This window comes from Boleophthalmus pectinirostris, unplaced genomic scaffold, assembly GCF_026225935.1.
Source record: "Boleophthalmus pectinirostris isolate CB_2022bp ecotype Guang Dong unplaced genomic scaffold, ASM2622593v1 HiC_scaffold_17, whole genome shotgun sequence".
NCBI classification, from domain to species: domain Eukaryota; kingdom Metazoa; phylum Chordata; class Actinopteri; order Gobiiformes; family Gobiidae; genus Boleophthalmus; species Boleophthalmus pectinirostris.
The window spans coordinates 33,880,286-33,901,823 of NW_026571115.1; the positions used below are offsets into that span (position 1 = coordinate 33,880,286).

The following is a 21,538-nucleotide window of genomic DNA, read 5'->3' on the forward strand; positions in this document are numbered from 1 at the left end:
AATACCACAGTTCTAACACAATGACAGCAAGAGTTCACTTTAGACTTCAACTAAAAACGTGTCCAAGATTCTCATATTCAGTTTAAACAGTGACACTCTGGGTTAATCCGACCCTAAAGCAGGAGGTCTCCAGCCTGTAGCTTGGAAAGGGGCTGAAGAGCGACTCTGAGCTCCCAAGCGGCTCTTCTGGATTTAGGGGTTATTCATATGAGTGAATAATTAAATTACTCATTCTGATTCTCACATGCCCATGATCACTGTGGACTGAGGCTTTGTGCATAAAAAAATAAATAAATAAAAGAAGAATGGTTCATGTTCAACTGCCATAACGGTCCCATCTGTCACGGTTACATCAAGAGGAGCAGCTCTCTGTCATTTTGGTTTTGTGGGAGTGGTTCTCTGGTGGAAAGGGTTTGGGGAGCCCTGCCCTAGTACCGTACACGGAGGCAGTACTGTGTATAAGGGCAGTACCTCTTGTTGGCGACCAGCACGGCGGTCCCGGACAGCGTGTCTCCGGCCTTGGTGAAGAGGGGGGACTGCAGCAGACAGCGCACCTGGTACCAGTGGGTCAGAGGCTCAGTGGGCGCCGTGGACAGCCAGATGGTCATTCTGCAGGAGAACGACACACACACACACACACACGAATAAATATGGGCAAACGCTGAACATATGACAGCATGACGATGACTCATTTGGTTCCATTTTCTGACGCATTTGCATTTCACATTTTATAATAAAATAAGCTCCAGGGAGTATCAGCTTTGAATATAGACACAGACTATACAGACTATACCCTGCTCTTAAATGAAACAGTCTCAAAGGATACAGATAATAAACAAATAATGCTCCCTACAACTGTACAACTCACCATTATGTAACAGATAATACTCCCTACAACTGTGCAACTCACCTTCTTGTAACAAATAATAATCCCTACAACTGTACAACTCACCTTTATGTAACAGATAATACTCCCTACAACTGTACAACAACTCGCCCTCAAGTAACAGATAATACTCCCTACAACTGTACAACAACTCGCCCTGATGTAACAGATAATACTCCCTACAACTGTACAACTCATCTTCATGTAACAAATAATACTCCCCACAACTGTAACAGATAATACTCCCTACAACTGTACAACAACTCGCCCTCAAGTAACAGATAATACTCCCTACAACTGTACAACAACTCGCCCTTATGTAACAGATAATACTCCCTACAACTGTACAACAACTCGCCCTGATGTAACAGATAATACTCCCTACAACTGTCCAACAACTCGCCCTTATGTAACAGATAATACTCCCTACGACTGTAACAGATAATACTCCCTACAACTGTACAACAACTCACCTTCATGTAACAGATAATACTCCCTACAATTGTACAACAACTCACCCTTATGCAACAGATAATACTCCCTACAACTCGGCCCTTATGTAGCAGATAACCCTGTCCTGTCAATCATTATATCATTGTTGCATTGTCTTCCTCTTATATAAAGCTAAGATTTTATATTTTATTACTTATTTTTCCATTTTATTTTGACTTGTACATTCACATTTATATAATTCTGTCTCATTTGACACCTGTCTCTTGCCATTTTTTATTTATAATTTGTATTTATATTATTTTTATTTGTATTATACTGCGATGTGTGAGATACTGTGTCCAAACAATTTCCCTTGTGGATCAATAAAGTTTGTCTAAATCTAAGGTGACATTCAGCTCTCTTGTGCTTTAGTACTACAGAGGTCAGCAGCGCAAGTACTGCAGACAGAGCACAATTTATGGTCGTGTCTCAAATCGTCTGCGTCGTCGTGAACCCACTCCGATCGACGTGCACCTCTGAAATTTTCTAACTACGCTTCGAACCGATGCAGAGTGTAAGTGCTGTGATTGGTCCTCTCTACCACCGCTCTACATGCGCTTCTGGTTCTCCGCTTTCCTGCTTCATTTTGTAAACACGAAGGCCATTTTTAAATCCTAACCTCCTAGCGTTGTGGCGGTGAATTGCTTTGCGGCGCGTAGACCTCGAAGCAGATCCATAAATCAAAAACGATGGCGACAAGGCAACGGCGGCAGTGTATGTTGAGTTGATGCAGAACTATAATTCGATCTTTAAACTCTCTAGCTCACAAGAGAAGGAGGAGGAGTCTTTACTTACACTGAGCCCATGAACGCCACGTCGAACCAGAAGGCCAGGCCGTGCACCAGGCCTGAGTGCATCATGTGGAACTTAAAGGGGATCTCTATCCTTCAGAGGAGAGAAAAAGATCAAAGGTCAGTCACACATCAGGACAGCATTGTGTGTGTGCTTATATAATTTAAATATATGTGTACACAAGTGTCCACACCTGTACAGGTCCTCTTCTTTGGCCTCCAGGAAGTTCACTGTGTACTTGACCGATTTGGCCATCAGAATACGGATATCGAAAGTGTCCTAGGGCAGAGCAGAGGCAAAGTTACACCACTGACAAAAAAGTAAAGTGAAGCACATTTACTACACTTCTTTAAATCTAAACTGAGTAAAACATCTTCTCAGCTAGAGCACTGAAAAGAGACAGTACGTAAGATTTAGATTTGAAATGTTATAAACTGGACCCATCTGTGTCCCCAGATACGAGGTAAACGTGTTCAAATCAAATATAACTTTTATGTAACAACACAGACACCAAATTTATTAATGTTATAATCTGATGTTTTTGTTCTCAAGATCAGAAAGCAAATGAGAATGTCATGTGAGGCTCAGTTTCAATAATTTAACACCTCTCTCTGATCTGAACTGTCTCTACCTAAACACCAGCACCTACAGAAAATCATGAATCTGAGCTGCAGAGGCTGCACTAGCACTGAGAGTGAATTCTGGAGGTTCTGAGCTTTCACATGAGGCCTGTCCATTAAAGGAGAAGGAAACAAACTTGGACGTGTCTTGGTTACGTCTCTGGAGACACAGGGTCAGTTGTGAGTGTAATAACTTTTTAAAAACACTAAGAATGCAGACTACGTGCAGTTCCGAATACAACAAAATCGGAAGTGAGAACCTACTGTATTTTTCGGACTATGAGTGGCACTTTTTTTCATGGTTTGGGTGTTTCCAGCGACTTGTATATAAAATTATTCACTGAAGCGTTGAGAGGTTCTAGTCTTGTGTGTCAGTATCTGCTGCTCCTGTTCCTTCTGTACCACTGTCACTTCACTCTACTGCGCATGTCTCCTACAGAAAGAGTCTCTGTCCTGCTGCAAGTCGTGAAATCTGCAGCCGAAAATGGTAATCGAGCAGCAGAAAGAAAGTTTGGAGTGAGTGAAAAACTTGCGAGGGACTGGCGGGAAGCAGGGATGGAGAACACGGCTTCACAGTAACCGGGAGGATGAACCATGCAACTTTCCTGAAGTCACTGGATGGATCGACAAAGCCTGGACTTCAGTGACACCAAAACCATCCTGTCGGGATTCAGAAAGGCCCGAATAATTCTAACTGGAACTGATGCTGAGTCTGACGACAGCGACACAGAAGAGGAAGCGGCGCTCTGTTTACCTCTGGGGGTCGCGGAGTTACTCAGAAGTGACACAGAGGATGAAGAATTGAATGGATTTAGTGATTTGGAGTGAGATGGAGAGTTTGGTAAACTTGTTCTGTTCTGTTGTTTATGTTATAATTTATCTGAAGAACTGTTCATATGTGACGTTAACAGTCTGTCGATCTCTCTTCTGTTGTTATTACTAGAACTTGACTTTCACAATGAAATGCCGGTTCCTGGTCTCTGATTTCATAAAATACATTTCCCACAAAAACTGCAACTTGCGCTTGTTTTTTTCTTCTTCATTACGCATTTTTTGGCTGGTGCGACATACTCCGGAGCGATTTATAGTCCGAAAAATACAGTGATACAAGAATCCCACCCATATCAGAACATGTTTGCATCATGTCTCTGTGGATAAACCCAGACTTTGTACATTTCAATTACAACCAAAGTATACGATATAATTGTATGAATCAGCACTGTAGAACTGTGTTTAAAGGTTGTATGGAGGATTATTATTTTTTTGTTTCAAATTGTCAATGAAAGTTTAAAATACCATTACAGAGATGCAGCAGCCTTGTAATTATGATGACCACAAAAAAATGAATGAAAATCTATCAACTGTGGACGTAGTGAGGCCAGATAAACATCAGCCAATAGAAAACGAGGCTCCTTCATTTTCTATTGGCTGTTAGGTTGTCAATCAAACTCCCTTGTGTAACTGACTCCCCGGTGCGTGGGGATTACATGGTTTATGCAGCGGTTCTTAGAGGCTTTTTCTAATTGTAGCTTCCTCACATTTCAGACAAAGTTTGTTGCGATGGCGGACGAGAATCCATGACCAGTTCGCCGCAAAAGAAAGTCAATTTTTGAGCTGAAAAAAGAAGAGAAGGGGAAAAGGAGCGAAGCAAAAGAAAGTCAATTTTTGAGCTGAAAAAAGAAGAGAAGGGAAAAGGAGCGAAGACAAACTGAGGTGATTCCTGGAGATTCTTTCCAGCGATTGTGCGACTGAAGCAGACAAAGGGTCTATAAACGGACGCATCGGTCGCTAAATTACTTCTAGACAGGTCACTTCAACAGTAATTCTGAACACGCGCTGGATGTAAACAAGGGTGATTTCTAGAGTAAAGAGGCGGGAGGACTGTCACTGTATTTATCTTCCCTTTAAAAAAAAATCCTCTATACAACCTTTAAATAACTGCGGTAAAACACAGCAAACGTACTACTATTGGCTGTCTGAAATACTCATCGACCGCTGCTCCTCGAAGCGCAGACAGGTCGACCCCGTGGAAAGACGGCTGGTACCTGGAAACAAAAACAAACAAACAAACAAGGACCACAGCCATTACCATCGACAGTTTGGAGCTGAGAAAGAATATTTGGTATGTAAAGTCATTTGGTGAGGTAATCTTCACAAGTACCAGAAGTTGGCCTTGGTGAACTGTTCCATGTAAAGCTGCTCGTCTGTGAAGGGGGCCAAGTGCACGTCTCCGATGGTGGGGAACATTTTACCTGCGACATATCCACATCCATAACGTAAATACAAAAGGAGCAGATATTTTACAAGTTCTGTACCATCCAAGGGCTTCAGAATGGAGAAAAATGTACACCGCTGCCACCAATACAGATAGATTGTAAAAGCAGATCAAAATATGTGTTTGAAACTAATTATAAAGCACTTTAAAGGGTAAAAAAGTTGAGAAAAGTGGTTATAAACTCATTGTGGTGAATAATTAAGATGCTCTGAATGCATGAGGGAAGTGAGGAAGAACTTTGACCCACTGCAAACTGTATAAAACGTTCAGTTCCAGTTCTGTTTTTCACGTTTTTCAGACAATAAAAAACATTCACAGCTCCTTTCGACAAAGGAATCACTGTTTTTAATGAGAGTATTTTTCAGCAAATGATTAACATAATGAATTTGACAAGCTTTGGATCTCGTGATGATACTTACACATGTCATATCTGCTGTCTAAGTCAAAGTATAAACACTAAAATCATCAAAAGTAGCTAAAACTCTTTACAGTAATGACACGTTCAAGTACACAATTCACCAAAACAGAGTTAAAATCATTATATTTAAGTATTGTGACTTGTTTAACACATTATTATTATTATTCCATACTTGGGATACAATGATATTTGATATAATATTGAAAATATTGTTCGATACTGGTGTCATGATTCGATACACGTGTTTGGTCTATAACCTTGGGCGCTGTGTCATTTATTTTGGTCCAAAAGAGAAAGAGTTACAGCAGCATTTTCCCCAGATGCAACAAGAAAACAGCTCCACAGGGACTTAGAGCTGAAATATTCTAGCAGAGGGGGGGTTTATCTTCCAGTCACTTTTTATTTTACGTTGACAGACCCAGGAACGGCAAAAATATAAACTTTTAAATACCTTAGAATCACTTTTGGAATTACATCAGCTTTAATCAAATGCGCTTGTAAACACACCCGCAACACGTGATATGGGCAGTCTTTTTCTTAGACTCTTTCTTATAAACGGTCTGTTGAAACATTTCTATGTAATATATACTATATTCATAGTTTGAGTGTCCAGAAAAAAGCTGGGAGAGTGCAGTGTGTGTAAAAAGAGCGGGGCAGTGTGAGAGGAGCTACTGTCTGTCGCTGACACAGATTCTTATTTTCAGTGAATAAAAATGGTGTCAATTAGGGATGTAACGATACGATATTATCACGATATTAATTTCATGGTACGATATTTATTGCGATATTTTGGAGTATAATTGTAGACAGGATACTTTTTGCATTTAAAATACTTTGGCAAGACTTAAGTGTGAATCATTACTGTTATAATCCCAAGAATTACAGTAAAAAACATATTTCTTCACGTTGTCCGCGCTGAAATGGATCATGGCATATGGAGTTCCCGATGTTTTTGGTTGTATAAAATAATGCATGTAATCAAAAGAACTTGTAATTCGATATATTGTGACAGCCAACGATATTATTGTGACTATTTTGACAATACAGTATCACAATATTTTGGTTATTGTTGCAACCATAGTGTAAATCCTTGAACCAAATGAACTACCGTATTTTCTGGGCTACTAGGTGCTCTGGATTATAAGGCGCACTATTAAATGGTCTATTTTCGAACTTTTTTAACAAATAAACCGCACCGGACTTTAAATGAAACACAACCGTGTGATGGGTGAGTGGTTTTGTTTGTTTGTTCGTTCACGGTGACTCTGGGCTTTGTTCAGTTGTGACGTGTAGGGAGGGTGCTGTCTGGGACCAACAGATTGTCGGCGTGTTCGCAGTGACTCTGTTGTTCAGTCGTGTCTAGAAGTGGCACATTGGACTCGCTTTTTCGGTTCGTTCCTCCGTTCCGTTCCTCGTCGGCGTGGAGTGATGAGTGTGGCTGTGGGTGTTTTTCGCTGTGCGGTCGCTGTCTGCTCCGTGTGTGTTGGCATGCGCTTTGTATGGTGGTGCGGCTTGTAGATTCGTGTATGGGGCGCTCTGGATTGCAGGGCGCGCGGTCATTTTTTGATGGGGTTGGAGGCTTAAGAGCGTGTCTAATAGCCCAGAAAATACGGTAATACAGTTGTACACAATACAACAGTACAACTTTACAGTAGTTACTGTAGTGTACTGTGTGTATCTTTTCATTAATATCATAGCGTTATTATATTTTACTCAGATTTTTTGTGTGTGTGTCTTAAAGTGCATCGAAATCAAATCAATATCATGACCAGTGTATCGAGATATGTATCGAATCGTGGGAAAACTGTATCGCTGCATCCCTATTCCATAAACATTTTACCTTGTACTTGTTTTGTTATTGTCATTTTAAATACGCTCTTGTGCTCCTGCTCCCAAACAGCCTGTGACGTGTTCGTTCCAGACACAGTGACATTAGTGGCGCTCACCGTTGGGCTTGAGGAACTTCTTGGCGTGCAGGTAGCTCTCCAGCATGCGCTCGTTGAACAGCATGTAGCCCATGGGCTCCGAGATGATGATGTCCACCTGCTCCGGCAGAGTCACCTCCTCCACCTTCCCCGGGATCACCACCACGCGCTCTGACAGACGGTTACTGTTCACCAACACCTGCAGCACAGACGCTACACTGAGTACAGCAAAGTCACACAGCACAATCCAGAGTGATGTGGGAAACTTTGTAATGCATGCAAATGTTTAGACCCCACAACCTGGTGATAGAATTCAGATTTATACTTAAAGTTCACATGACCGGTTGTTGGGAGGTCAATATTTACAACATTTTCCATTCCTTGTATTCAGGTTTGGTGATTAAAATAAAAAAATCACTGGCAGTTTGTGTGTCATGCAAAATGTTTACAATTTAAGAACATTTCATAGCATATATTTCTACTGTTTGCAATATGAGAGAAGCCCACGGCATAGTGTGTACAGACATTACCTCTGCGTGTTGGGCCATGGTGCTGGCCTCCACTGCATACACTTTCCTGGCTCCAGCCTGAGCCGCGAAGAACGACAGGATCCCCGAACCACAGCCCACGTCCAGCACCACCTGTGGACACCAGCGGTCACTACAGAACAGTGTGAGAGCAACCAGAGCTCACTAGAGAACTACTGAGGACACCAGCGCGCACTAGAAAACTACTGAGGACACCAGCGCGCACTAGAGAACTACTGAGGACACCAGCGCGCACTAGAGAACTACTGAGGACACCAGCGCGCACTAGAGAACTACTGAGGACACCAGCGCGCACTACAGAACTACTGAGGACACCAGCGCGCACTACAGAACTACTGAGGACACCAGCGCGCACTACAGACCTACTGAGGACACCAGCGCACACTACAGAACTACTGAGGACACCAGCGCACACTACAGAACTACTGAGGACACCAGCGCACACTAGAGAACTACTGAGGACACCAGCGCGCACTAGAAAACTACTGAGGACACCAGCGCGCACTAGAGAACTACTGAGGACACCAGCGCACTACTACTGAGGGACACCAGCGCGCACTACAGAACTACTGAGGACACCAGCGCGCACTAGAGAACTACTGAGGACACCAGCGCTCACTACAGAACTACTGAGGACACCAGCGCGCACTACAGAACTACTGAGGACACCAGCGCGCACTACAGAACTACTGAGGACACCAGCGCGCACTACAGAACTACTGAGGACACCAGCGCGCACTACAGAACTACTGAGGACACCAGCGCGCACTACAGAACTACTGAGGACACCAGCGCGCGCACTACAGAACTACAGACACTACTACTGAGGACACCAGACGCACACTACAGAACTACTGAGGACACCAGCGCGCACTACAGAACTACTACAGAACTACTGAGGACACCAGCGCGCACTACAGAACTACTGAGGACACCAGCGCGCACTACAGAATACAACAGCTGTAGGAGACCTGTGTGAATTAGTGTTGAACGGTATCCAAATTTTGATACAGTTAAACCTTCTCAGGATTTTACTGGGGTAATATCAAAATGAACCAAAATGAACCAAACAAAGCCGCGCCGCTGTACGGTCTATGTGTATGACCTGCAGACGTATAATCTCTGAAAAGTTTCACATGAACCATCTCCAACGCGATACACACACAGAACAGACTCATCATCAGCAGCACATCCTCTGTCACAGAGAGAACACTCATATTCCACTGATTCGTGTCCTTTAGTCCGACAGAAGCTGAACCACATCCACGTAAAAGGAGCGAGCTGTTTTTATCTGCGCTTTATAATTTATACAAATGAGCCATGTGGTTTTAAGTTTAATTTCTGTAAAACGTAAACAAATGTGCGCCTGAAGCCAAAATGCTGCCAAATTGTAGAAGTACTAGTATGTTTTTGGGACCAACTCGCTTGCGGACGGGCTTGCAATCTTGTCTTGGTCTCCCTTATGAACGTCACATGACAACAGAACAAAACTAATCAAACTTTAACTTCTTGGGTTCTTTTTAAAGACAATGCAGTAAAGTGTGTTTACCTTGTTGACATGTAAACACACTTTACTGCATTGTCTTTAAAAAGAACCCAAGAAGTTAAAGTATATAAGAAGATAAAATGAACATCTTTTGCTTAAAACTAATCAAACGTCGTCTACCCACGCAGTTAAAAGAAACATTATAGATACTATCAGTTTTAAATCGTGATAGCATTAAATTGAAAAAGCAACCACACGTTCATTTGTGCTGAGCAAACAAATGTAGGTATCAATAAATTATAATATTATATTGGGTCCTGATGCGCTGCAGATTTTTATGACGGTCATGAAACTGATAGTGTTGCCACTATTTGATACCGCGGGATACCGTAATACCATAATACCGCCCAACCCTACTGTGAATAAAAACCATAAACCCGTGTATATTTTTTGCTTTGGATGAGCAGAGCACATTTTAAGATGGTTAAAAGTCTCAACCTGAAGGATTGTCTGTTTCATTGTCACCGTTCTAAAAGGCTCTGTTATACTCTGTTAGTGTCAAGAGCTGGTTCTGTGTTCAGACATCTAATCAGGTTCCAAGCGCATTGTGGGAATTCAAAAGATTTATTTTCATTGATGTATTTTCTAAGACATGTTCGGGCAGCTCTGAGCCAAACCTTAGTGGTTGCGGGGCATTTTCAAGGTGCAGTCAATGAAATCTTCACGGATCAACCGGCATTGGAGTGTCAAAATCGATGAGCGTGTGCTGATTTAAGTGTCAGAGCACGAGTATAAAGCGGCCTTCGCTCGTGTACCGCGTGCGCTTCTTGTGCATTACCTTGTCCTTGAAGTCTGTGTGGTTCTGGAGGATGGCCCGCTGGTACGTCCCTGTCCGAACGTAGTCCTGCATCATGTTCTGTTGCTGGGAGAGGTAGCCATAAAACTGCAAACACACACACACACACAGCAACAACACTGTATGACACATGGCAAAAGAGGCTCTTTGAGGTTAGTCACACAAATCTGTTGGTGAGAAGAGCACTGATCTTTTTGTCCCTGATATTTCTTCTCAGCCAGTGCAAATCTAATAGTGCAGACATTTCTAGACACATAGAGAGAGCGAGCGAGAGTGCCCTGTGTCTGAACCGGCCCATAAAGTTGCACAGTTATGTAAGTGAACAGAATATGAAAATGAGCTGCGGCCCGGGGAAACGTGATAAGGCAGCAGCGTGGAAGAGGCCACAGGTGAATCATTTCCAGATGGGACTGTAAACGATGGAGAGAGTCATCTGTGGTGGAGGGTGACTTGGTTCTGAGCTGGAGACTGTAGAGCCCATCACATTTGAGAACATGTGCTCGTTCTTTGTGTGTGTGTGTGTGTGTGTGTGTGTGTGCGTGCAGTGTGAGGGGCTCTGCTTTGATGCAAACGGTTTTCCAAAAAAGACGTCTGGAATTTCGTGCATGTTGTAAATGAAGGGCTGTAGGGCTTTTAGTCGTTTAGTCAGAAGGCAGAAGAGAGCGAGTGAGTCAAAACGTCAGATTACAAGCTGAATCTGTCTTGAAATACAACGCCCCTTCCCCTTTTTTGGTCGACTAATTGATCGGCAGCACATCCCTTTAGTCCAAAAAGAATTTTAGTTGACTACAAAACAAACAAGCGCAATTAGAGATATCGACCTGGTCCCCCATGAGGCGTCGGTGGGGTCAGTTCATCACCACAGAAGCAGTTTATGAGGAGTCCAGCCCATATCACATGATCATTATATCCACAATGCAATGTGTGTATCTGTACAGGCCCATGAACATTTGTGTGATATTGGTCACACATATGAGAATGTCGATGTCGAACGAAAATTTTTCATGAGTTCCGTATATGTTAGTTGTGTGACTGTAGATCAGTGTGTTGTGTATCACCAGAAAAAGAAGAAATGGTAATTATTTGCGTTCCAATTAGAATTTTACATACACTGAAAGAGAAAGTAACTGTTATAATTAGTGATTATCTCGAAAACTATTAATATTTTACTATACAAATGCATAGAATTATAAATAGATAATAACTTTTCTGAGATTTTCAGACTAACCCTGTTGCTCTAGCTCAATCCTTCGCGGAGTTATGACCAAAAACGCATATTTGACCTTGGTTAACCTTGACCTTCAAGTGACCTTGACCTGTTTCAACCTGTAACATTCATGTGTGCCAACTTGTGTGATGATTGGGTGAATATTTTAGGCCGCAGATGGTTCAGAAATTGACGAAATTGCCTTTATCCTTTATAACGATGACCTTTCAATTGACCCGTGTGACCTCAAATGACCTCGGATCATCACCAAACTTTTTTTTCCGGCATCAGGCACGGGGGCTTGAGCCATGTACCAAATTTGGTGACAATCGGTCCATAAATGGTGGAATTATCGCGGGTGGACAGACACACAGACATACAGGGTGAATACAAAATCTTCGGGGACCAGGTAATAGTCAGGCTTCTCTGTACCTGAGTTGGAGTGAAGTCTTTGCGTTACCTGGAAGTACTGTACAGCCGAGGACTCCTCTGTTCGCTCGCTGAAGACGGAGCGCTCGTTCAGATGTCCACGGCAGTTCTTCAGCACGTTGTAGAAGGACTGGAAGTCTGCGGGCGACGAGAACTGCAGCAGCACACTGTTACAGCCCAGCGTGATGATGAACGACTGCTTCCCCACGCGCGTGCACTCCGTCTCCCTGGACACGGAGCATTTGAACACGCTGGCCTCCTCTCCTGCACACACAACACACAAACACACATGACAGGGACGAGATGGAGATGGACAAAGGATCTGGTTTATGTTTTGAATCCGTGTGTCATTCGTTCATTTGTTTTTCAAAATAAAACCAAAAATAAGAAAGTGAAAAAACAACAATTTTCTTCATTATTTGTGTCCAAAACCAAAATGATTTGTTTTTTCAGTTTTCCATTTTGTGAATCAGGACTTAAACAGAACTAAAACAGGACTAAAACAGGACTGAACCAGGACTAAAACAGGACTGAACCAGGACTAAAACAGGACTGAACCAGATCTAAAACCAGGACTGAACCAAGACTAAAACAGGACTGAACCAGGACTAAAACAGGACTGAACCAGGACTAAAACAGGACTGAACCAGGACTAAAACAGGACTGAACCAGATCTAAAACCAGGACTGAACCAAGACTAAAACAGGACTGAACCAGATCTAAAACCAGGACTGAACCAGGTCTAAACCAGGGCTGAACCCGGTCTCAGTCCCAGTCTCAGTCCCGGTCTCCTGATCATCCGACAATCTACGTGGGCGCACCTTCGGGCCCGTCTTGACACGCCTGATTCAGTTTCAGTTCTGGTTTAGTTCTGGTTTAGTCCTGGTTTAGGACTGAGACCAGGACCAGACCGGGACTGAGACCAGGACCAGACCGGGACTGAGACCAGGACCAGACCGGGACTGAGACCAGGACCAGACCGGGACTGAGACAGGACAGACCGGGACCAGACTCAGACCAGGACCAGACCGGGACCAGACTGAGGCCAGGACAGAGACTGGGGCCAGACCAGGACTGAGACCAGTTTAGACCTGTTTTAGTCCTGGTTTAGTTTAGCTTTAAATCCTCAATCTTGGGAATCACTGACAACACTGAATATGTCACTCTTTGACGATTGGCTGGTGCTTGAACTCGAACTTCCGTGGTTTTTGCGAACCGTCTATTGTATTCTGAATCCTGACCTAGTCGCTGGAGAGAAATGAAATTGAGCGGAGACACTAGGTGGCACCAGCCTGACTACCCAAAAACACCATCACCGTCTAAACCAGGGGTGTCCAAACTTTTTTCATGAAGGGCCACATCTCTAAACACAGATGAAGCAGAGGGCCGATCGAGGGCTGTAGACTGATGCTCAAAACAGTGAATAATTGAAATATGTTCCTGTTTAACACATTAGAATGAGCCATTAAATATTAAATATTAGCTTTATCAAGGTAGATTTTCAAAAAACTTGCAATAAAAAGTTAGTTTTTCATTAATGCAAGGTAATTTGGGCCAATTTACCTGGAAGCCTGAGGGCCAAAAAAAATTTGTCTGAGGGTCGCATTTGGCCCACGGACCATAGTTTGGACATGCCTGGTCTAAACGAAAGGCACTTTTCGTTTTTACCCGCAAGCGTTCTCGTGTAAACAGGCACTAAATAAACATACTGCTCAAGAGGACATCACGAAGCAGAGAAACACTTCCATAGCCTAAGTTGACTTGTCGTAAGTTTTGTAAAATAACTTTGATAAATACAAACTGTTGTGATGCTTTGGTTTTGTTACATGCACGACAAAATGAGCAGCGGTAGTTCATAAACACTCTGAGTGCCTGAGGGGTAATGTATAAGGTTGTGTTCACACTTGCACAAACCAGATCAAATTTTGGACTAAACCGGGACTTAAAGTAAACCAGGCCTGTGTGTGTGGCATATATAGTACCTGTACTGTGCATGTGGTCTTGTGTACTTGTACATGTATGTAGGATGTGTACACACGGTCAAGCAGCTGTTGAAGTAGAACAAAGTAAATAAAGTTGATGCACAGTGGTGATGTATGATCAAAGTGTGACAGGTCAGGCCTGAATTTCCAGTTCTCTGAGAAGAACCACACCAGCAGCAGCAGCAGCAGCGGCGGCAGCGGCAGCGGCAGACGTCTGTGTGTGCGACTGAGAGAGAAAGACAGAGAGATAGAGAGAGAGAGAGATAGAGAGAGAGAAAGACAGAGAGAGACAGAAAGACAGAGAGAGAGAGAGAGAGACAGGCACACACAGACAAAAAGAAAGATAGACAGAGAGAGATAGAAAGACAGAGAGAAAGGGGGGGAAAGAGAGATGGAGAGACAGAGAGAGAGAGAGAGACAGAGAGAAAGAGAGAGAGATAGAAAGAAAGACAGAGAGAAAGACAGAGAGAAAGACATAGAGAGAGAGAAAGAGAGAGAGACAGAGAGAAAGAGAGACAGAAAGACAGAGAGATAGAAAGACAGAAAGACAGAGAGATAGAAAGACAGAAAGAGACAGAGAGAGAGATAGAAAGACAGAAAGAGAAAGACTGAGAAGGACGGAGACAAAAACAGATAGAAAGACAGAGAGAGAGAAAAGAAATGAGAGACAGAGAGAAGACAAACAGAGAGAGAAAGAGAGATAGAAAGACGGAGAGAGAAAAAGAAAGAAAAAGAGAAAGAAAGAGACAGAGAAAGACAAAGAGAGAGAAAGAAGAGAAAGACAAAGAGACAGAGAAAGACAGAGAGAAAAAGACAGAAAGAGAGAGAGAGAGAGACAGAGAGAAAGAGAGAGAAAGAGAGAGACAGAGAGAAAGAGAGAGATAGAAAGACAGAGAGAGACAGAAAGACAGAGAGAAAGACATAGAGAGAAAGAGAGAGAGAGAGAGAGAGAAAGAGAGACAGAAAGACAGAAAGACAGAGAGATAGAAAGACAGAGAGAGAGATAGAAAGACAGAAAGAGAAAGACTGAGAAGGACGGAGACAAAAACAGATAGAAAGACAGAGAAAAGAAACGAGAGACGGAGAGAAGACAAACAGAGAGAGAAAGAGACAAAAACAGAGATAGAAAGACGGAGAGAGAAAGAAAGAAAAAGAGAGAAAGAAAGAGAGACAGAGAAAGACAAAGAGAGAGAAAGAAGAGAAAGACAAAGAGACAGAGAAAGACAGAGAGAAAAAGACAGAAAGACAGAGAGAGAGAGAGAGAAAGAGACAGACAGAAGGAGCTCCTCTGCTCTTCACACTTCACTCGGAGCTGCTCCAAGTGCACAAGCTGCACCGGACACACACCACAGGCCAACAGAACCAGCAAATAAACAAATCTGATAAATCCTGGGTAGATAGTAGTAAAAAAAAAAAAAGGACTGGGCAACTTTTATCCTATCATTGATCGATCACATTTTTAACTACTGACAACTGCCATTTAATAATAAAAATGCTTTACACTTCACACTTGGAGGTGCTAAAATACTATTGTAGCCACAGCTGCCCGGGGACACACTGATGGAAGAGAGGCTGCCAATTTGCACCAACAGTCAAGCTACGTTTATAAGATGACGGTCTGAACAGAAAACGCAAAATTGGCGCCGCATCTTCACTTTTTATTAGACGAGCGTTTTTGGGAGGAAATCTGCGTGCATACAGTGAATTCGATTGGGTTTGCATGTCAGGCGGCTCGGTGCTGACGCTCGGTGGTGATGTATCTGACGTAAACTCGTAAGTAACGTGAGCAGATCTGACCAGAGTTTTGTGTCTTGGGAAGTGTAGACGGAAACGCTACAAAAACGCCGTCACAATCTAAACAAAAGGTACTTCCAATAAAATATTTTGTCGATTTTACCCGCAAGCGTTCTCGTGTAAACAGGCCCTCAGACACACTCCATATTCATACTAGGCAGTGTGGGTGAAGTGTCTTGCCTAAGGACACAACAACAACTTGGTCCGAGCAGGAACTGATCCTCTGGCCTTCAGGTTGAAGGACCGTCATTACCGTATTACCAAAATGTTTTAGTACAACTTTGGTAAACTACAAAGCTGCACCGCTGTACAATCTATGTGTACGACCTGCAGATTTATAATCTCTGAAAAGTTTCACATGAACCATCTCCAACGCGACACACAGAACAGACTCACCATCAGCAGCACATCCTCTGTCACAGAAAGAACACTCATATTTCACAGAGTCGTGTCCTTTAGTCCGACAGAAGCTGAACCACATCAGCAACACAAGAAGAGCTGTTTTTATCAGGGCTTTATAGTTTATGCAAATGAGCCATGTAAGTTTAGTTTAGTTTCTATAAAACAAACAAATATGCGCTTAAAGCCAAAAGTATATTTAGTAAATTTTTTAAATATAGTGACTGTAGAACAGCTGGATATATAGTTTATTTTGGATACATTTATGTTTTTCTATGCCTTATTTCATGTTCCAAGTATATTTTATTCATTTGATGTTTTAGATTCAGATTCAGAAAACTTTATTGATCCCATAAGGCAATTCATTTGCACCATCTCCGAGCAAACACAAACACAAACAAACACATAGTGTGTCAGTCCAATTGTCATCCACCAGTGGAACTCAAAATAAATAACAAATTGCAGAGTAAAACTTTCATAAAACTATCATAAAACTGTACCCTTAGAATTTAAGAATTTAATAGCCCTGGGCACGAAAGAATTAGAAAACCTTTTGGTTTTCCATACTGGAGCATAAAACTGACGCCCTGAAGGCATCAGGATAAAATCAGGAGCCAGAGGATGGAGCGGCTGAGCCAGGAGACCCTTGGCTTTGCTCAGCACTTGCTCCTCCCACAAAGAGTGCAGGTCCCTCAGTTTGATCCCTGTGATTTTTGAACAGGTTTTGACAATATTGTGAAGTTTGTTTCTATCCTTCACAGACAAGGATTCAAAACTGCTTTAAGGTTCATATTTGTAGCCTATATTTATTTTCAATTTGAAAGTTTTGCCTGACTTATCAATGACTGGTTTTTTGAGAGAGAGAAATGCTGAATAAATGCATCGTGTAACTAAAAAATAATAGTTTGAATAATCGTGATTTCAATATTGACCAAAATAATCGTGATGATTTTTTTCATAATCGAGCAGCCCTACTTAGGTCTATATAGTATTTTATTTATTTATTTTATATTATTATATATTTTTTACATTGTACTATTTATTTAGTTTCACCAAAAAAATAAATACAAGAACAAGTTAATATTGGTTGAGCAGGTCTTAAGTTAAATATTTGAAATAAAAACCTCAAGAGTTTAGTTGGGTTTTCTGTAATTAGTTCCAGAAATGTCAAAGAATCTAAAGATGAGGTAAAAACTAAACTTAAACATCAATTTTAGTAAGTAATTCTCAACATGAAACTTAAAATACAGATCTTCCTTTGACATAATTTGTGAGAGCAAACTGTACTGGCCCAACCTCGCTCTGATTTCAGGCCTGTTAGAATCAAATGCTCGTGTCATTTGATTAAAGCGTTACGTAATGGGCGAGGCCGAGGCACCAGTTTTAAAATCCTCAAACGAGTTGGATTTAATCTTGTCCTGTAGTGGAAGAGCCCGCTGCGGTCGACAGTGTGGCTCAGCATAGTTCGGGAGCTGCATGATTTATGATTATGGACTTTTTTTCCCCAGAATTACTGCCATCACATTGTTTGAAGTAATAAGAGGTAGTACACAATCTCCAGGCTCCACAGCTAATCCAGCGTTTATTACGGGCTCAGGGCCAGATTAACTACCGGGTTTTCTCTTGTGCCAAAGATCACTGATCAAACATCAGACTTTATGATCCCTCATGGCTCTGTTTATATAGTTTTAAATGGCTTAGCTCAGGTAATACAGCGCTATCCTCCAACAAAACTGAACAGAACCGACTTGGCCATTTTTGGTGAGGGTTTTAATACTGAGCTGGGTATTATTAAACTTTATTTTCCTGTAGACTTTCAATGTCTTTTTCTTGTGGCAGTAGTTCTTTTTTTTTTTATCTTTTATTGTTCTCGAACTGCCACAAAACTCATAGTGAATGGTAACGTGAATTATTTGGAAAACAAAAACAAGGAAACTGTAAAAATACTGACATTGAGATGGTGTTTACAAGATATCAAGACGGTTTTGAAGGTATTCAGAACACAGTATCAGCAGTTGTGGTTAAAAACGTTGAAGAAGGTTGCAAAAAAATAAAGAGTTTGATTCAAAATAATCTAACATTCACTTTGCATGCGATTCCTGAAACATGGACAGTTTAAAAAAGTGGACTAATGGAGTGTGACGTCACCCATAGCGTTCATTTCCAGTCAAATGAAGCTCATCGAGGCTACAAGTTATAGTAGGGTGACCAGACGTCTCTATTTACCCGGGACAGTCCCAGTTTTGAGCCCTGTGTCCCCTGTCCCAAGCCTAATTCATCAGGCGGTTTCACTTTGTGGAAACCGTCTGATCTCGTAGTATTATGATTCATTCACCCAACGGTAGGCAGGTGCTGTTTTTATTTAATGAATCGCTGCTATTTGGTAGTGAGGCTTTAAATCCTCAATCTCTGAAATATCTGTCTTCGTCTACATCCATCTCGATGCTTTCTTTACTGTTGTGTTGCACCACAAAAGACAGACAGACATTTGAGTTTGACGTCATGGCTTCACAGTTCTTTGCTGACTGGCCGGTGCGCGGTCTACAACTTCCAGGGTTTTGCAAACCATCTAGTGCAGGGGTTCTTAACCTTTTCAGTCTTGGGGCCCGACTTGTTCTGAACAAAGCAACTTGAGGCCCCATCTCATATTAAATGCATTATATTGTACTGATTATGGGGCCCCCAGGGAGGTGGTTAAGAATGGATTAAGAATCACTGATCTAGTGTATTCTGATTTGATCTGAAATTGATCTGAAATTGAGTGACGGCACTAGGTGGTGCCAGCCTGGCTACCCTGACCCAGCAGATTTATCCAAAACCAGTGATTTGTCCTAGTTTTGTACAAGAAATGTCCAAGGTGCCCATATTTTGACCAATTTGATCGCTGCCAACAGTAAAGAGAGACAAACTGTCATTTGTTTCAGTAAAATACAGAAAAGCTGCTTTAAAAAGACCAAAACACAAAGAAAATATGACTGACTCACATAATAATAACCATAATATCGTGATATCTTAGAGTCAAAGATCTCACAATAATATCGTGGACCATCACAATATATCGAATTACAAGTCTCTTTGCTTAAATTAAGAGTTATGGTGCAGCAATAGACAGAGGGAACTACATAGACCATGATCCTTTGCTCCTTTTCAATGCAGTCTACAAGAAGAAATAACAGTTCTAACACTTTTAAGTCTTAGTTCTTTGGATTAAGTCTTGTCAAGGCATTTTAAGAGGAAAAAGCTGCATATTAACAGTTTTGTTCACAGCCTCCACAAAATATCGCAATAAATATCGTACCATGAGATGTATATCGTGAAAATATTGAGAGATTTGGATATTGTTACATCCCTAATCGTGAGCTTTCCCACGATATCGCAATAAATATCATACAGTGAGGTTCATGCCTTGACGATATCGTATTGTGAGACTTGTATATCGTTAAACCAGGGATGTCCAAGTTTTTTATTTTGAAAATCTGGTCACCCCAAGTTATAGGGGTAAATTTGAAGCCAAGTTCGGAGTTGTTGCTTGGAATTCCAACCGCGGGTATCACAGCCAAACCAAACCTAACGCTAGCAGGAGTGAGAAAGAAGGTGCCTGATTTGCTGGTTATTAATATTTATCTTGATTTACTGACAAAATAGTTGAATGTGAAAAAATAAAAATACCAGGACCATGTAGAGCAGGTTGGTACGAGCCTGACAACAGCAGTTAAACAGAGGTAAGACAGTTTTTAAATATAAAAGTGATAAAGAGGTGGAAGCGTGTCCATGTTCACTTCATATTTGGAGCACGGCGCATAGATTGGAAAAAAATGAATAGCATAAAAAAGCCAACATTTAAATTTTTGTCAGTAATCTGTACTAGGGTTGGGTGGTAATACGGTATCAATTTAATTACAGTCATAAAAAAAAATCAGCAGTGAATAAGGACCGAATATAACATTATAATTTACTGATACCAACATTTGTTTGCTCAGCACAAATGAACATGTGGTTGTATTTTCAATTTAATGCTATCACGATTTAAAACTAATAGTGTCTATAATGTTTCTTTTAACTGCGTGGGGAGACGACGTTCGATTAGTCATATTATTATATTATATTATAACAGAGACCGAGACAAAACGGCAAGTCCAGCCGCGAGTGAGTTGGATCGATTAATAACATTTCATCGAATGCCCATCCCTAGTACTTCTTCAATTTGGCAGCATTTTGGTGTCAGGCGCACATTTGTTTACATTTTACAGAAACTAAACTTAAAACCACATGGTTCATTTGCATAAACTAGCTGATGCGGTTCAGCTTCTGTCGGACTAAGGGACACGACTCAGTGGAATATGAGTGTTCTTTCTGTGACAGAGGATGTGCTGCTGATGGTGAGTCTGTTCTGGGTGTTTGACGTGTTGGAGATGGTTCATGTGAAACTTTTCAGAAATTATAAATCTGCAGGTCATACACGCAGACTGTACAGCGATGCGGCTTCGTAGCTTACCAAAGTCGTACTAAAACATTTTGGTAATACGGTAACAGCATATACTCCTGTAACCCACGTGACAAATCCTGCAAAACGACTCTCGATATATTTTGCACCCAATAATACATTGTTGTGCCTTGACTGAACTTGTTTATTGGAGCTATTATATATTATTGAACAGCCATTCTGACTGAACTGTATGATTTATGTTTGTATGTCAATTTACTATTTCATTATTTACTATAATATATGGTACCAAAACAAAAGCAAATCTCAGTCTCCCGTCACTCCCTCCTAGAGCCGAATACTAGTCTTCTGGTCACTAGCCCATCTTAATATGTTACTACTCTATTATCCTATCACTACCGTGTCCAATTGTACTTGACACAGGTGACACTTGCACTGAAATTCTGAGAAGGTTTAACGGTATCAAAATTTGGATACCACCCAATCCTAATCTGTACCCATGACCACAACTGATATTAGTGTGTAACAAACTTTTTTTGAAGAAGAAGAAATTGAGGAAACAAGTTAACAGAGATTTCACTTTTTACTTTGACTTTGTGTAAGCCATTACTAACCCTAATTGCTGAGGTATTCTTTCCTGTCTGGAGATTTAATGACCCAGATGGGTAAAATTAGCAGACCTGCCTGGCCACAATCCACATCCACTGGACAAGCACAACACAGTCCAGAGACGAACCATTTGGGGAAAAAAAAAAAAAAAGTTTCAGACACACATTGGGATTAGATTTACGATTTATACTTTAATAATAGGATTCTGTTCAAAGAGCACGTTTTAAACACACACTAGAGTAGGAGACCGGGTGAATGGAGGCAGTCAAATCACCATAATTTCCTCCACTAACAACAAAATCTGTATTTTTTTCTGCGTCGAAGCTGCTAACCCTGTAGTTCGAGTATATTCCTTAAAGGGCCCATCTCATCCAGA

At 41.6% G+C, this 21,538-nt stretch overlaps 1 protein-coding gene across 3 annotated transcripts in view; it reads right to left on the minus strand.

Moving 5' to 3' along the window:
* The window catches only part of carm1 (coactivator-associated arginine methyltransferase 1), a 57,261-nt gene that overhangs the window by 22,357 nt on the left and 13,366 nt on the right, over positions 1–21,538 (minus strand). For all 3 annotated transcript variants that reach the window (XR_008632056.1, XM_055152783.1, XM_055152784.1), the window contains exons 3-11: positions 11,966–12,198; positions 10,281–10,385; positions 7,939–8,049; positions 7,430–7,607; positions 4,952–5,042; positions 4,754–4,835; positions 2,364–2,449; positions 2,174–2,263; positions 472–609 (exon numbers count right to left, since the gene is read on the minus strand). Coding sequence is in view for 2 of the 3 variants with exons in the window: in XM_055152783.1 (XP_055008758.1) it covers positions 472–609; positions 2,174–2,263; positions 2,364–2,449; positions 4,754–4,835; positions 4,952–5,042; positions 7,430–7,607; positions 7,939–8,049; positions 10,281–10,385; positions 11,966–12,198 (1,114 nt within the window). In the remaining variant the exon portion in view is untranslated. The remainder of the gene's footprint in view (positions 1–471; positions 610–2,173; positions 2,264–2,363; positions 2,450–4,753; positions 4,836–4,951; positions 5,043–7,429; positions 7,608–7,938; positions 8,050–10,280; positions 10,386–11,965; positions 12,199–21,538) is intronic.